Source organism: Dunckerocampus dactyliophorus, chromosome 6 (genome assembly GCF_027744805.1).
Source record: "Dunckerocampus dactyliophorus isolate RoL2022-P2 chromosome 6, RoL_Ddac_1.1, whole genome shotgun sequence".
NCBI lineage: Eukaryota > Metazoa > Chordata > Actinopteri > Syngnathiformes > Syngnathidae > Dunckerocampus > Dunckerocampus dactyliophorus.
The window spans coordinates 21581352-21593754 of NC_072824.1; the positions used below are offsets into that span (position 1 = coordinate 21581352).

At 40.5% G+C, this 12403-nt stretch overlaps 1 protein-coding gene across 2 annotated transcripts in view; it reads right to left on the reverse strand.

The window, feature by feature from the left end:
• Positions 1–2906: 2906 nt before the first annotated feature.
• The window catches only part of pax5 (paired box 5), a 56689-nt gene continuing 47192 nt past the window's right edge, over positions 2907–12403 (reverse strand). For both annotated transcript variants that reach the window (XM_054780060.1, XM_054780059.1), the window contains exons 9-11: positions 6860–6946; positions 5451–5537; positions 2907–3333 (exon numbers count right to left, since the gene is read on the reverse strand). In XM_054780060.1, coding sequence (XP_054636035.1) covers positions 3251–3333; positions 5451–5537; positions 6860–6946 — 257 coding nt within the window. In that variant the 3' untranslated portion in view covers positions 2907–3250. The remainder of the gene's footprint in view (positions 3334–5450; positions 5538–6859; positions 6947–12403) is intronic.

The following is a 12403-nucleotide window of genomic DNA, read 5'->3' on the forward strand; positions in this document are numbered from 1 at the left end:
GCAGCCGCCACAGAGGTCTCTTTTGCACTTTTCAAATGCTGCAATGCTGGTGTTTTAGGTGGCTGATGAGGTTTTTTGTGTGCGCGATCGGGTATTTTCCTCTCATTGCGCAGCATTAGGTATAATTAGCATGCAAAATGTCTTCCTTGGAAAGTGTTTACAAGTGAGGCCAGGGGAAGTTTGACAGGCCGTTAACGTCACAGGCACAAAAAAAGGAGTGCTTCATTTGCTCACCTGCACAATACAGGTAACCTTGCCTCAAAGGAGCGTCTTTTAAATGATAGGTTATCGAAGCTATTTTTAATGTTAATTAGATTTAGGGGTATGATGTCATAATGCCCTCATATGGAAGGTATGGTACATTTACTAGCAAACGGCATTCAGGTATGATGTGGTAACTGTTATGGAACATGCAGTAGTAAAAGGTATGTATATGATGTGGGATCTAACATGTTATATGGTGAAGTACATACAGTAGCAAAGATGATATGGTACAGTAATAAATTATATATGGAAAAATATGGTGCAGTAGTAAATGTTCAATTATATGGTATGTTAGTGGTAAATGCAATTGTACATGCAGTAGTAAAATGTGCTACTGTATATGATATTGTACATGCAGTAGGAGACGGTATATCATATATGGTAATACTGTATATACTGTATATGGTGCATGGCATTTATGGCACATAATAAATGATATATGGTATCGCAATACTAAATGGTCCACACTAAACATCCATGGAAGACATGCTGGAATGTTTAGTGCGAGGAAGGAACCATCACTGTTCCCATGGGTTCTTCATTTCAATTAGAACGTCAAGAAAGGACTGAGAAGTCCATGCAGGACCATGAAACATGTTTTAGTAGTGTTGGAGCAAAAGCAGCTTGCCTGCAGTATCACTGTCTGCTGCTGGATTTGTGTGAGTCTTATTGGAGCAAGTTCGTTTTAGTGACACGTGGTCAGTTGAAGGGGGGTGTTAAAGGCACTGTCCTCGTTTTCAGCTGGTGCGGTTCAGGTTTAATTAATGCCTCAGAAAGATCTAGAAAGAAAGACAGAAGTAAGGAATGGCTTCCGCTTGTGGCGTGTGCTGGCAGCACAATAAGAGAGCTGACAAGAGATTTTTCTCGAGAGTTGCATGCACACAACTTTCAATGTCTAGTAATACAAAAGAATCCGCTCTAGTTCCTATTTGCCGTCGCAGGATTAACACAGGCTGGAAAACAAAGCTCCATCACAGGAGCAGTGAAGTTCACAATTAAACTTACATACCCCCCAAACAAAACATCACCACCAGGCTCTTTGTATTTTTTAGTCTTTAAGAAAGTCTTAATTGAAATGTGAATAATTGGAATCCCCACGATATCTTGTGTGTCTCTACTAGTTCAGTAATTACAGTACAAATATTGTATGGATGGACGTAAGACAGCAAGCGCATATAGTGCCCATACCGTGTCTTATCCTGTCTATACTGTATGTTGGATAGCTGTAAGGCAAGGGGGGGAAATGTATGGCCCCTGGGCCAAATACTGTCATTTTAAAAACAAATAAAACCTCAAAGCCCCAAAACATTTAACCCACACACGCTGATCATGTATAATACTGTACTGACCCGAATATAAGAGGAACCTGAATATAAGACGGCTCCTCTTTTTCCAAGACTTGTTTTTGGAGATGTATTTTAAGACAAAAAGGACGAATAAATCAAATTTTATGATTTCAATTATGTTTTTGAATATCACTGAAATAAAACTAGTACATTTCCAGTGGGTCTTTGTGTCACGGCTAAATCTCTCCAGGCCACTGGCGTGTGTGCGTGAGTGGCGAGAAGAAAAGCTGTGACTCGCTAGTTTGGCACCACGTTGGTTTGTTTGTATAATTCTCTAGACCTCGAATAAAAGCCTTTTTTTTTTTTTTGTAGATAGAAAATACCGTCTTACAGTCAAGCCGGTAATAAACTTATATTTTTCCCAAAATGTGCCCTCAGAGGATTTTATAAAAACTAAAATGGCCCCTCCTGTTAGGAATATGCTATAAGGCCTCCACCCCGGTGTCATAAATTGTCACAGCGCATAACTAAGATGGGAGAGAAAAAAAGGAAAGAAATCTATTGAATTTGTATGCGATATTTTTACAGAAATACTTTTGCCATGTAACAGCTGAAGGACAAGCAGTCACAAGAATTCCGACGAAACAAAAGTCCCAAAAAACGAAACGTCTGATGATAGTCTCTTTGTGCTTTTGTGAGTTAGTCAGCCGATCCACTAGAGGGGGCCCATCTTTGGGGAGTTTTAAAGACAGAACGCGAGACGGCGAGAGAAAGAGAAACTTCTTCATATTCTCCACACTCGTCTTTTGGAAGTAACAGTGAAGTGGATAAACGTTTAAACAAGAAAACCTCAGTCGCAAAACATTGTAAACAAAGAATATGTTGTTTTTGTAAAAGACTTTACTGCATCATCATCATCATCATCACTATTCTATAGCACAACAGCATGACACATTAGAAATTGCTACAGGCATTCACTCTCATGGCAGAGTGCGGCGCAAAAAAGCTCAATATATTACTCTTTGTCCTCCTCCATTATAAATAGCTCTTGATGAGTAATAAATCTTGGCGGGGTGATGGGGGTAGGTTGGATAGCACCTTCCTGTACACTAACACACTCCCTGTAAGATTTTTGTTTCGGGCCTCCTGTCAACACAAGATTTTACACTCGATGTCTGTGCTTTGTCAAAGAGTGGACACTCCCCTTTGTGTATTGAAAGAGGCTAGCATTGAGAATGTTTGGTCATGAGTGAGTTGGATTGTCTTTACTTCATCGTAACATGGCATAGAACTTGAATATGATTGATAGCGATCTGATTTTGCCGTAGTCCAAAAAAATCCCAACCCTCATACACAGAAGATCACAACACTTTTAATGGCGGCTATACACGTATGTTTCTCGGATTTGTACGTGACCAAAAACAAACATCGCAAACAAGACAATGTGGTCGCAGAGTCCTCAAATGTTTCAAAATGTACTCGTGAAATGCTTCAGTGGAGCCTACCTGCAGCACTGCATCATGTAACGCTTTACAGGCGAGCAGTGTGAAGGTCGGGCTTCCGTGGCTGTCCAAAAATATTCACCCAAGTCAAAATATGTGTCATCCGCGCACAGGGCAGGTTTGTACTGAGCGGTGCTGGTGCTCTCCTTTTCCCCTCCCTCCTCCTCCTCCTCCTCCTCTTCCTCTGAGTGGGCGGGGTCAGTGGCGGTCATACGCAGAGGCTGTTGCCGTGGTGGCTGGTCCCGCCCCCCGGGATGTTGCGCTGTAGTAGTATGGTGACCCTAAGGGGAAACGCATGTTATTTATTACTTTCAGTTTAGAAGTAAGCAACATACCATAGTGACCCCAGCGGAAGTTGTTGTTAAAATCATGTTTTCAATGCAAGTGATATAATTGACTGCAATATCATAAAGAAGTTCATATTTCTTAGCTGATGATTTTCCTTCTTAACACCATTGTCATAAAATTAGCATCACAACTGCTAACAACCTTTGAGACACTTTTTTCCAGTAGGTCTCGGCTGCATGAATGACGTGAAGAAAAGCTCCGACTCGCTTGGGGAGAAGTGGTTTAGTGCCACCTGTTGATCTCTAGACCCCATATACTGTAAAAGACGACGTCTTATAGTCGCGTACTTAAATGTGCAATAATTTACAACAAGAGAATTGTTATTTCAAAAGTCAACTCTTCTGTTACTGAGTCTGGAAGCAGTACATTAGGTACGTCTGCACAATCAAAGGAGAGTCATTTTAAATGCTGTCTCAAAAAGTGTTGCTTCATTTTGATGGACACTGCATGATGTACTGTAATTCCTCATTGATTGCGGTTAATTGGTTCCAGACTCGACCGCAATAAGTGAATGTCCACAAAGTAGGATTCCTTCTTCATAGAAGGAATATTTCCGTAGTTATGGCATAGAAAACCTCTTTACGATCATCTAAATAAGTTTTTTAGCATTATTAGAGCCATCTAGACATCAAATAACACCCATATAGTCACATTTACGTTGCTGTTACCCAATATAGTAGAGAAATGGGGGACCATGCAGGGGGAGCAGAATCGATGGTGGACTGAGTTAACTTTGAGCTAAAACTCAAAGTTGTGGCCAAAGCCCACAACAGTAAACCGTATTGTTGTGCCTGTTGTGAGATCATTTAAACCTGCAATAAAAGCCGGTTGTTCAAGTCTGGTGCTTTGGTGGTGGTCTCACCAAGCAATTACTGACACTTAGTGACCTATGTAGTATACTGTAGCATATACTGTATTTGTATTTTAGTGTATTTAGACATTTTACGCTTGAAAATGCTCAATTTGGGCAAAAATGTGTACAATTTGCTTAAATATGCATATATTTTGACTAATAATAGGCCATAGTCAACCACAAAACAGCGATCATTTATTAATACATGTTTGAAAGAACGCACTAGAGTGAGGAAGCGATGTTCCGACCACGATGTAGCAAGGGACGACTGTAACGGAAATATTAGAAAATGCCTGATTCACTCATTTTCTTACATGTTTTTATATATTTTCCCATATGTATAGATTTTTTAAATTGCTAAAATCAAAAAATCATGTTCAATAAAACATCTACCTTTTTTTTTTTTTTTTACAACCCACCCCTCCGCCCAAAAATTTGAATCTAAAATTGTTCTTGTTACTTTTTCATTCCCTTTTTTATACTATTGTGAAGCTGCTGTAACACATACATTTGCTCTGTGAAGGATGACTATTTATTATTAGTAGTAAAGCAGTAGAGCGGTGACTGTTAAGTGACCAATAATGAAATAGGATGGGGGGGGGGAAGAACATTTATTTTCTATCCTTTTATGCAATAAATAATGTGAACTTTTCAACAATTTTCTTTTGTAACCACTTTTTGTCTCTTTCTCTCACACACACACAAATTCCAAGTGACAGTCTCAGCTGACACACTGAGTACTTAGCTCTACTACTACTACTGATCCCTTGAGTCTATTCTCCCCTTAGGGAAAAGGTCAATTCAATACTGTAACCTGCCAGATGCATTTGAACTCTCTCTCAGACACAGTAAAAAAAAAAACACACACCACACACACACATGCACAGATATACCTGTCTGTGAGACATCCATCAGTCTACTTGGCTGTGTGTTGACAGGTTATGTCTGTCCACAGTCCAGGTAATCTCAGGAGGCTCTTAGGGGAAGTGAAGCATTAAGCCGCCCTGACAAACTATTTAGTCTCACTCAAAGACTTCAGGGCACCTGCAATCCTCTTTTAGTTTTAACTCAACTTTCTTTCATTTGTCATTTTGATTTACTCTCATCCTGGTCCTTCATGTGCCATCTCTCCTAAATCCTCTCTGTCTTTAAGTGTATGTTGTTCTCTTAATGTCTGCTTTTGTGTTTCCAGCCTACCTTGCATCTGTCCTGCCTGGCTGGTGAAGAGAGTTGAGGAGCAACCGATTTCCGTCCCCAGGAGAGAACCATAATCTTGCTGAAACACTGAGGGGGGGGCGTGAGGGGGAGAAGAGGTGAGCAAATGTGTTGGCGCACACTTAAAGGTCAGCAAGATTCCGTCCTATTGACATTTACACAGTTACCTCTTCATCGGTGCACGTTTAGGCGATGAACTTGACAATGACAGTTTTATCATGAAAACAATTACAGTGGGACCTTGGTTAGCATAATTACATCTCTCGCTTGTCGAACCTTCGGTTTGTCGTTCACAACCCAAATAAATACATATGCAGTAAATGCTGAATGAAAGGGATAAATGGACCTTTAAGGGTACGTTTACCTTCGCTGAAGACGTGATTCTTGACGTGACTGAAAACAGAAAGGTGGTGGGGTTTGATCTCGCTGCCACATCGTGTCTTTGGGAACAGTCACGTCTTCAATGAAGGTAAAAGTAACCTTAAAGGTCCATTTATCCCTTTCATTTTGTCATTTACACGCATTCGCAATTGCTTTATGCATGCAAAATAAACAATAAAAAATCAATAAAAAATACATTAAGGACACAGTCAGTAGGACACCGTAGTGTATTAACAACACGACAAGACACGCGTCATATTGTACTCTAACCGAAGAACGCATGCAAACGGAGGCAAAATTGTGGTGGAACTTTTTGATGTTAACCAAAAAAACACACTAACCGGGTCCGACGCTAACTGAGGTTCCACTGTATGTACAGTGCAATGCTTTGTAAGACATGCTAGCATACATGCAACATGGATATCCTCTTTAGACCAGTGGTGTACTGAAAATCAGGATGCAGGGGGCCACTTTGATATTTTTATATATTTTTAAATTTTGTAAAAAGGTTCATGAAAAACAAGCTGCAGTCCGCCATTGGCCCTCAGGCCGCACTTTGGACACCCCTGCATTAGACAAATACCGGTAGTCAATGACTTACAGTAAGTCCTGCCCATGCCGCTGCAAAGACGTTTTGCTTGATGGCGGCCATGTTTTTAAGCACACTTGCTGAAATTTGACACACATCTACTTGTCAGTCCCCTAAAGGTGTGTGCCACAGTGGCCGTTTTGTAGAGTGCTATGTGAGACATGTCAAGTCGATTCTTCATTTTGGGGTCAAACTTTGTGGTTTAATAACAATAACTTAATAATAAAAAATAATAGCACAGGAAACGCACTTGAGGTGCATGTTTTGCCAAATTTTCACCCATTTGTATCCAGCAGTTCAGGAGTAGAAGAGTTAGCTTACACAAACACGTACATGGCTGTAAAGGTCCTTGCATTATGCTATTTTCAACTACTGGTCAGGTGCACTTTCCCTCACTAAAACATTCTTTGTCAAAACCTACCTAATAAACTCGGGTTAGGAAATCTCCAGGATTCGTTGTATGTGGAATACTGAGGATGGGAATAGGGGCTTCCAGAGAAATCTCCTCCTGAATGGGAAATACAACAAAAGGAAGGACGTTAAGTTTAGCAACATCACATGGGTCACTGAGCACGTTACACAGTCTCCAAAAATTATCCACATTGGAATAATTATTCATTGTACTGCCATGATCTCTTTCATAATCTCTCTAATTTCTTTTTTCTTTGCCTGCATTTTCTTAATAAAACGCTTCCATAACAGTGAGTCATGAATAAATGACCATGTAAAAATGTGAGTCCCAGCGTGTGGTTTGGTTAAAATGCTAGTATGGTTCCTTTGTTATTCATACAATATATGACTTAAAATTGTTTTCAAGTTTTTAAAAAAAACCCTCATTTTTAAGATGTGGTGGCTTTTATTTTGTAGTGACACGATCAATTACATGTAGCGGAAACCCTGCTATGTATTCAAGACAGCATTTTGGTTCGGAATGTTTGAGTCAATATCGTGACAAGTTGGGTTTGAATCTCCGTTGGGCATCTCTGTGTGGACTTTACATGTTCTCCACGTGCGTGTGTGGGTTTTCTCCGGGTACTCCGGTTTCCTCCCATATTCCAAAAACATGCATGTTAGGTTAATTGGCAACTCTAAATTGTCCATAGGTATGAATGTGAGTGTGAATGGTTGTTTGTCTATATGTGCCCTGCAATTGGCTGGCGACCAGTCCAGGGTGTACCCCGCCTGTCGCCCAAAGTCAGCTGGAATGGGACAGGCTAGAGAGGATAAGCGGCATAGAAGATGGATGTTTGCGTCATGTTACATAATATGTAGGGATGTGCAATTTTTTTTTTTCAGGCCAATGCCGATAACCTATTATTTTAGACATTTTGATTTAACTGTACTTTGTGCACACCTGGAGGTAAAAACGGCTCAAAGTTGGATTTGACAAACTGTACCTGTATATTTGTCCTTACCAAATCACTACTATTAACAAAAAAAATTTAAAAATAGCTGCAGCTCCAAAGTAAAAACCATGGCTCCAAGGGGTTTACTAACTACTAAAGCTGGTATTTTCAATGATAAAGGGCTAATTGTCCAGCGCCATCATTTCCATGGTGAAATCACAGATCGCTTAAGCCCTTGAGTCGTCTCCGGCAAACTCTTTTGTACTTTTCAAATGCCGCGGCAATAGGAAGAAGCCCCGGGCCCTGGGCATCATAGCGGTACAGGCATTTCAGGTGGCTGGTAAGGTTTGATGTGTTGAAGCTGGATGTTTTTTTTCCCCTCATTGCAGAATGTTTGCAGAGCATTTGGTGAAATGTCTTCCTCTGACACAATGAAGACGCCATGTTTGCTTACAAGTGAGCTCAGGTAAAGTTACGCACGCTAACCCACCTACCGTACAGTATGAGTAATCTCGCCTCATTGGATCTTTTTTGGGGTTATTGGAGCTATTTTTGTTATTGAATTTATTGGTATGACATCATAATTCCTCATATTGGCTCAATAATTATCGTGCAACCCTAATAACGTCATGAAGTCCTTACTTTATGCATAGTGTGTTCTTTCTTGCACAATGACAAGAATAACAGTGTGAACGTTAAGTGAACTACACCAAAGTGCATACCAAGTATATTTTTTAATTTGTGGTCCAGACCAGAGTGGGTACTCTGGTACCATAAGTGTGAATGCAGTCTTAGAGGTTCCACTGCATTTGTCATACGCTTTTGCTGAGTTAAATCTTATACTTGGTCATGGAAGGAGTGGATGTTTTCCTTTGTGAGTGCAATCCCACCCCATACAGTGCATGATAGTGTAGTTTTTCTCCCTCATTTACTACCTCCTGTCTGGGGTTTACTCACATTTCTCTCGGCTTGCCTTCACCCTTTCCCCTCGATCTCTTTCCCCCGCTATTTCTCCTTCCTCCTCCTCCTGCACCGGTCTGCCTTACAGTCAACCCGTCACCCTTCACATCAAAACAACATTCTTCCCCCATTTCTTCTCCTATTTTTTCCACCTCCTCCTCTTCCTCCTGCTACTGACTTGCTCTTTTTTCACTCTTTTCTTTCTTCTCTCCTGAACCCTCAACTCCTCCCGGGGGATCCCTCTCCCACATCGCTGACAGTCACAGACCCCGGTGCTCCCCTCCTCCCCCTCCTCCTCAACACCACCTCCATCCCTCCTCTCCCTCTCGTTCTGTCGGTTCTGCCTCAGTGCTCTCCAACACCCCCTCAGAGTGTCAGCCCCCTGCTGCACTAAGAGAGAGAGACTGGAGAAGAGAGTTGCTTACTTAATGAAGGTATAATATTAGACAGGGTGGACATAAAAGGAGGATCATTTAGCGGAAGCCAGAGGAGCAAAGTTTGAAGATGAACTCTGGTACATCTGGGCTGGGGTTCTACAGGGAAGACTTTCAATGTTGAGATGGTTTGTTTGTCTCATCCTGGTTTGCACAAACAAAGTTCTCCTTCCCGCACTACCCACAACTACAAGTGTGTTTGTGTGTGCGTCTGCATCTGTCAGGTGGGGTCGGGATGCAGTCTCCATGGCATCCCCGGGTGCGAACATCCTCCCCTTGTCATCACCGTGGTGACGGCAACATGTCAGGTTGTTTAGGAGACGAAGGGAGGGGGAGGTAAAGAGGAGAGACGAGGCTCGCGGGTCTCCCTTGTGTAGCGCATGAGTGTCAAGGTCGTACTATGTTAAAAACAAACACACTCTAAAAGAGCACACACACACGCAAACATCACACAAGTGCACACAAATATGCTGTCAAACCTGAGGACAGGATGGGGTGAGCGCATGGGGACAGGGCGACAGGGTTAGCCATCTTTAGACGTGCTGTTCATACACGTCCACTGAGAGCGAGTGTTCGTGTGTGTGTGTGTGTGTGTGTCACAGAGTGGATGAGTGGGACAAATGCTTGTAAACAACATAATTTTAACTTTTGTTTGTTGATTCTCATGTCCTCCTTTATTTCTGGTTAGAGTTGGGTCAAGAGTTGGGTCAGTCAATGTGATGTGTTGTGTTGGCACTTGTTGGTACCCGTTTTCCTTTACCCGCTGTCCTCCCTAAAGCGTTCTTAGAAGTGTTGTTTTTAAAGTACAGCTCATACTGTACGAATTAACCAAAGCTAATGACTGAAGTGTTTTGGCTGAGAGTGCTTTCACACTCTCACACTGATCGTTGTGACACATAAAGGTCCCATATAATAGTATTTTTCAACAAAATAAGTTTGAGGTCCCACAGTCGCGTATTAAGTGTGTTGGTACTGGTAATGGTTTCATTTATTTTGAACATGCATAAATGTTACGTTGGAATACATTACATTTTACAATTCACAATTACTTCAAGTAGTTCTCAGAAATGAAGAATAAGTAGTCAGTGCAAGAGTGGTTAGACATTGGCTTGTGTGTACGCTGTGGTTCAGGACTCTTCGTCCTTATACTTTGTAAACGTCAACTGCTTGTACGGTTTCTTGAAATGGATCATTTTAGTACGCTATTTGAGTTCTTTACTTTACGTTGCATAAATTGATTCCACATACTGATATGCTGAAGGTTTTTAGCGTATTTTTCGCTTATCAGTGTTTTAAGTGGAATTTTTCCCAAAGGTCATATTGGCAGGTGGCAGGTTATTGTTTACTTCATGCATAATTTGTTGTACACGTAGTTTGAAAGTTTACCAGATCAGCAAATTTGAGTAATTGTGACTTTAGGAATAAAGGGTTTGTGTGTTCTCTATCGGCGGTACTGTGGATTATCCTAACTGACCTTTTTTGTAGTACAGTTAGTGATTGAAGTGTGCTTTTGTAGGTATTTCCTCATATCTCAACACAATAAGTTAAATATGCTAATACCAGGGAACAATACAGTAGAGAGTATGGAGTGATTTTTGGTCCAGAACAAATTTTCTTTGTTCAATATTGAAGTATTTCTTGTCACTTTATGTTGTATATTTTTAATGTGGGATTTCCAGTTCATTTTGTCATCTTTTATAATACCTACATATATATTTTTGTTCACGCCGTCTGTTTGTATTTGCGCATATCTAAATCTAGACCTAGTGCTGGAATTTAGTAAACCCTACTGGGAAGACAGCGTTATGTGTGTCTGTAGCTTTAATGCTAATGAGCTGTGTTTGTCCACGCCTGTCTGGTGGTTATCCTCGAAATGAGCAACCTGAATTAACGTAAAAATCTCCTTAGACATCAGTGCCTCACCAGCCATGAAACTCACTGCACGTCACTGTATACCACATACAATAATGTAACATTAAAAAAGTCCTTTTTGACCCCAGAGGATCCTCTGTGTTCTCTAAGGACTTTTTTTGTCTTTGCATTTTAACAATTTAAAATTTGTTACCAGGTCAAACAGATACCCAGGCCGAATTTCTCACCCTTTCGAGTCCCTAGAGGACAAAAAAGTCTACTCCCAAGGTTCCCCAAGTTCAAATCAAAATACCAAATACCAAACATGTAAATATTTTTTATGATTTTAACCCTCTAAATGCCCATTTGATTCAATGATGTCACTGTTTTTGCTTAGAAAAAATACATACAAAATTAGTGATTTTCCATATAATAAATTTCACTTTCTATCGTCATTGAGCATGAAGTGGAGCTGCAAGCTCCTCCCTTACTCCTGCAAAAAAAAACACCACATCAAGTAGTGACAGCAGATCAGCTTGTTTGTAGTTCTAAACATATTTGCGTTGCTTTTCATGGTGATAATTACTTTTTGCAAATGTTTCATGGCCATCATGGTCGTCATGGACCATTATGTCATCAAGCCCCGCCCCCCACCGGAACTCACCACAGTCACAAAGTCCGGAATCAGGAATCATTCTAAACAGTAAATATAAGAAATTGTAATAATTTTAAACAAAATGAAACCCTGAAATTAGACAATGCATGTTTCTGTTGTCTAATTACAGTACGTTGAAAAATGGTGCTTATAATGGAAGACAATGGGACTTTTTTTGTCCTCTCAGTAAAAAAATGGACCTGAAAGGGTGGGAAATTTGGAATCTGACCATGCAAAAAAAAAAAAAGCATCAAACATTTCTTATATGGAAAATAACAAATTTTGCATGTATTTTTCTAAGCAAAAACAGTGACATCATTGAATCAAATGGCCATTTAGAGGGTTAAAATAATACAAATATTTACATGTTTGGTATGTTTAGAAGTCAAGTTGATTGAGAGATCTAAGCAAAAAAAGTAGAAAAAATATTAATCTATTATGCTTTTATAGCAGTTTTTGGGAGTCCTCTAAGGACCCGAAAGGGTGGGAAATTAAAGGGACCCAGAGGGTTTAGGAGTGGGATAGGAGGTTGTCAGCAACACGAGCATAGCTATGTGAGCTACAGTGCTAACATTACACTCACATTTTAACAGTAACACCATGCAAAGTTAGCCTGTTTGCTGACGGAAAACAAAATCGTCAAACTTACAGCTCCCAAACCTGCAGCTGACTGATGAATAGTTAGCGGATTTTTCAGATGTGAAGTGTTGGGGAGGGCT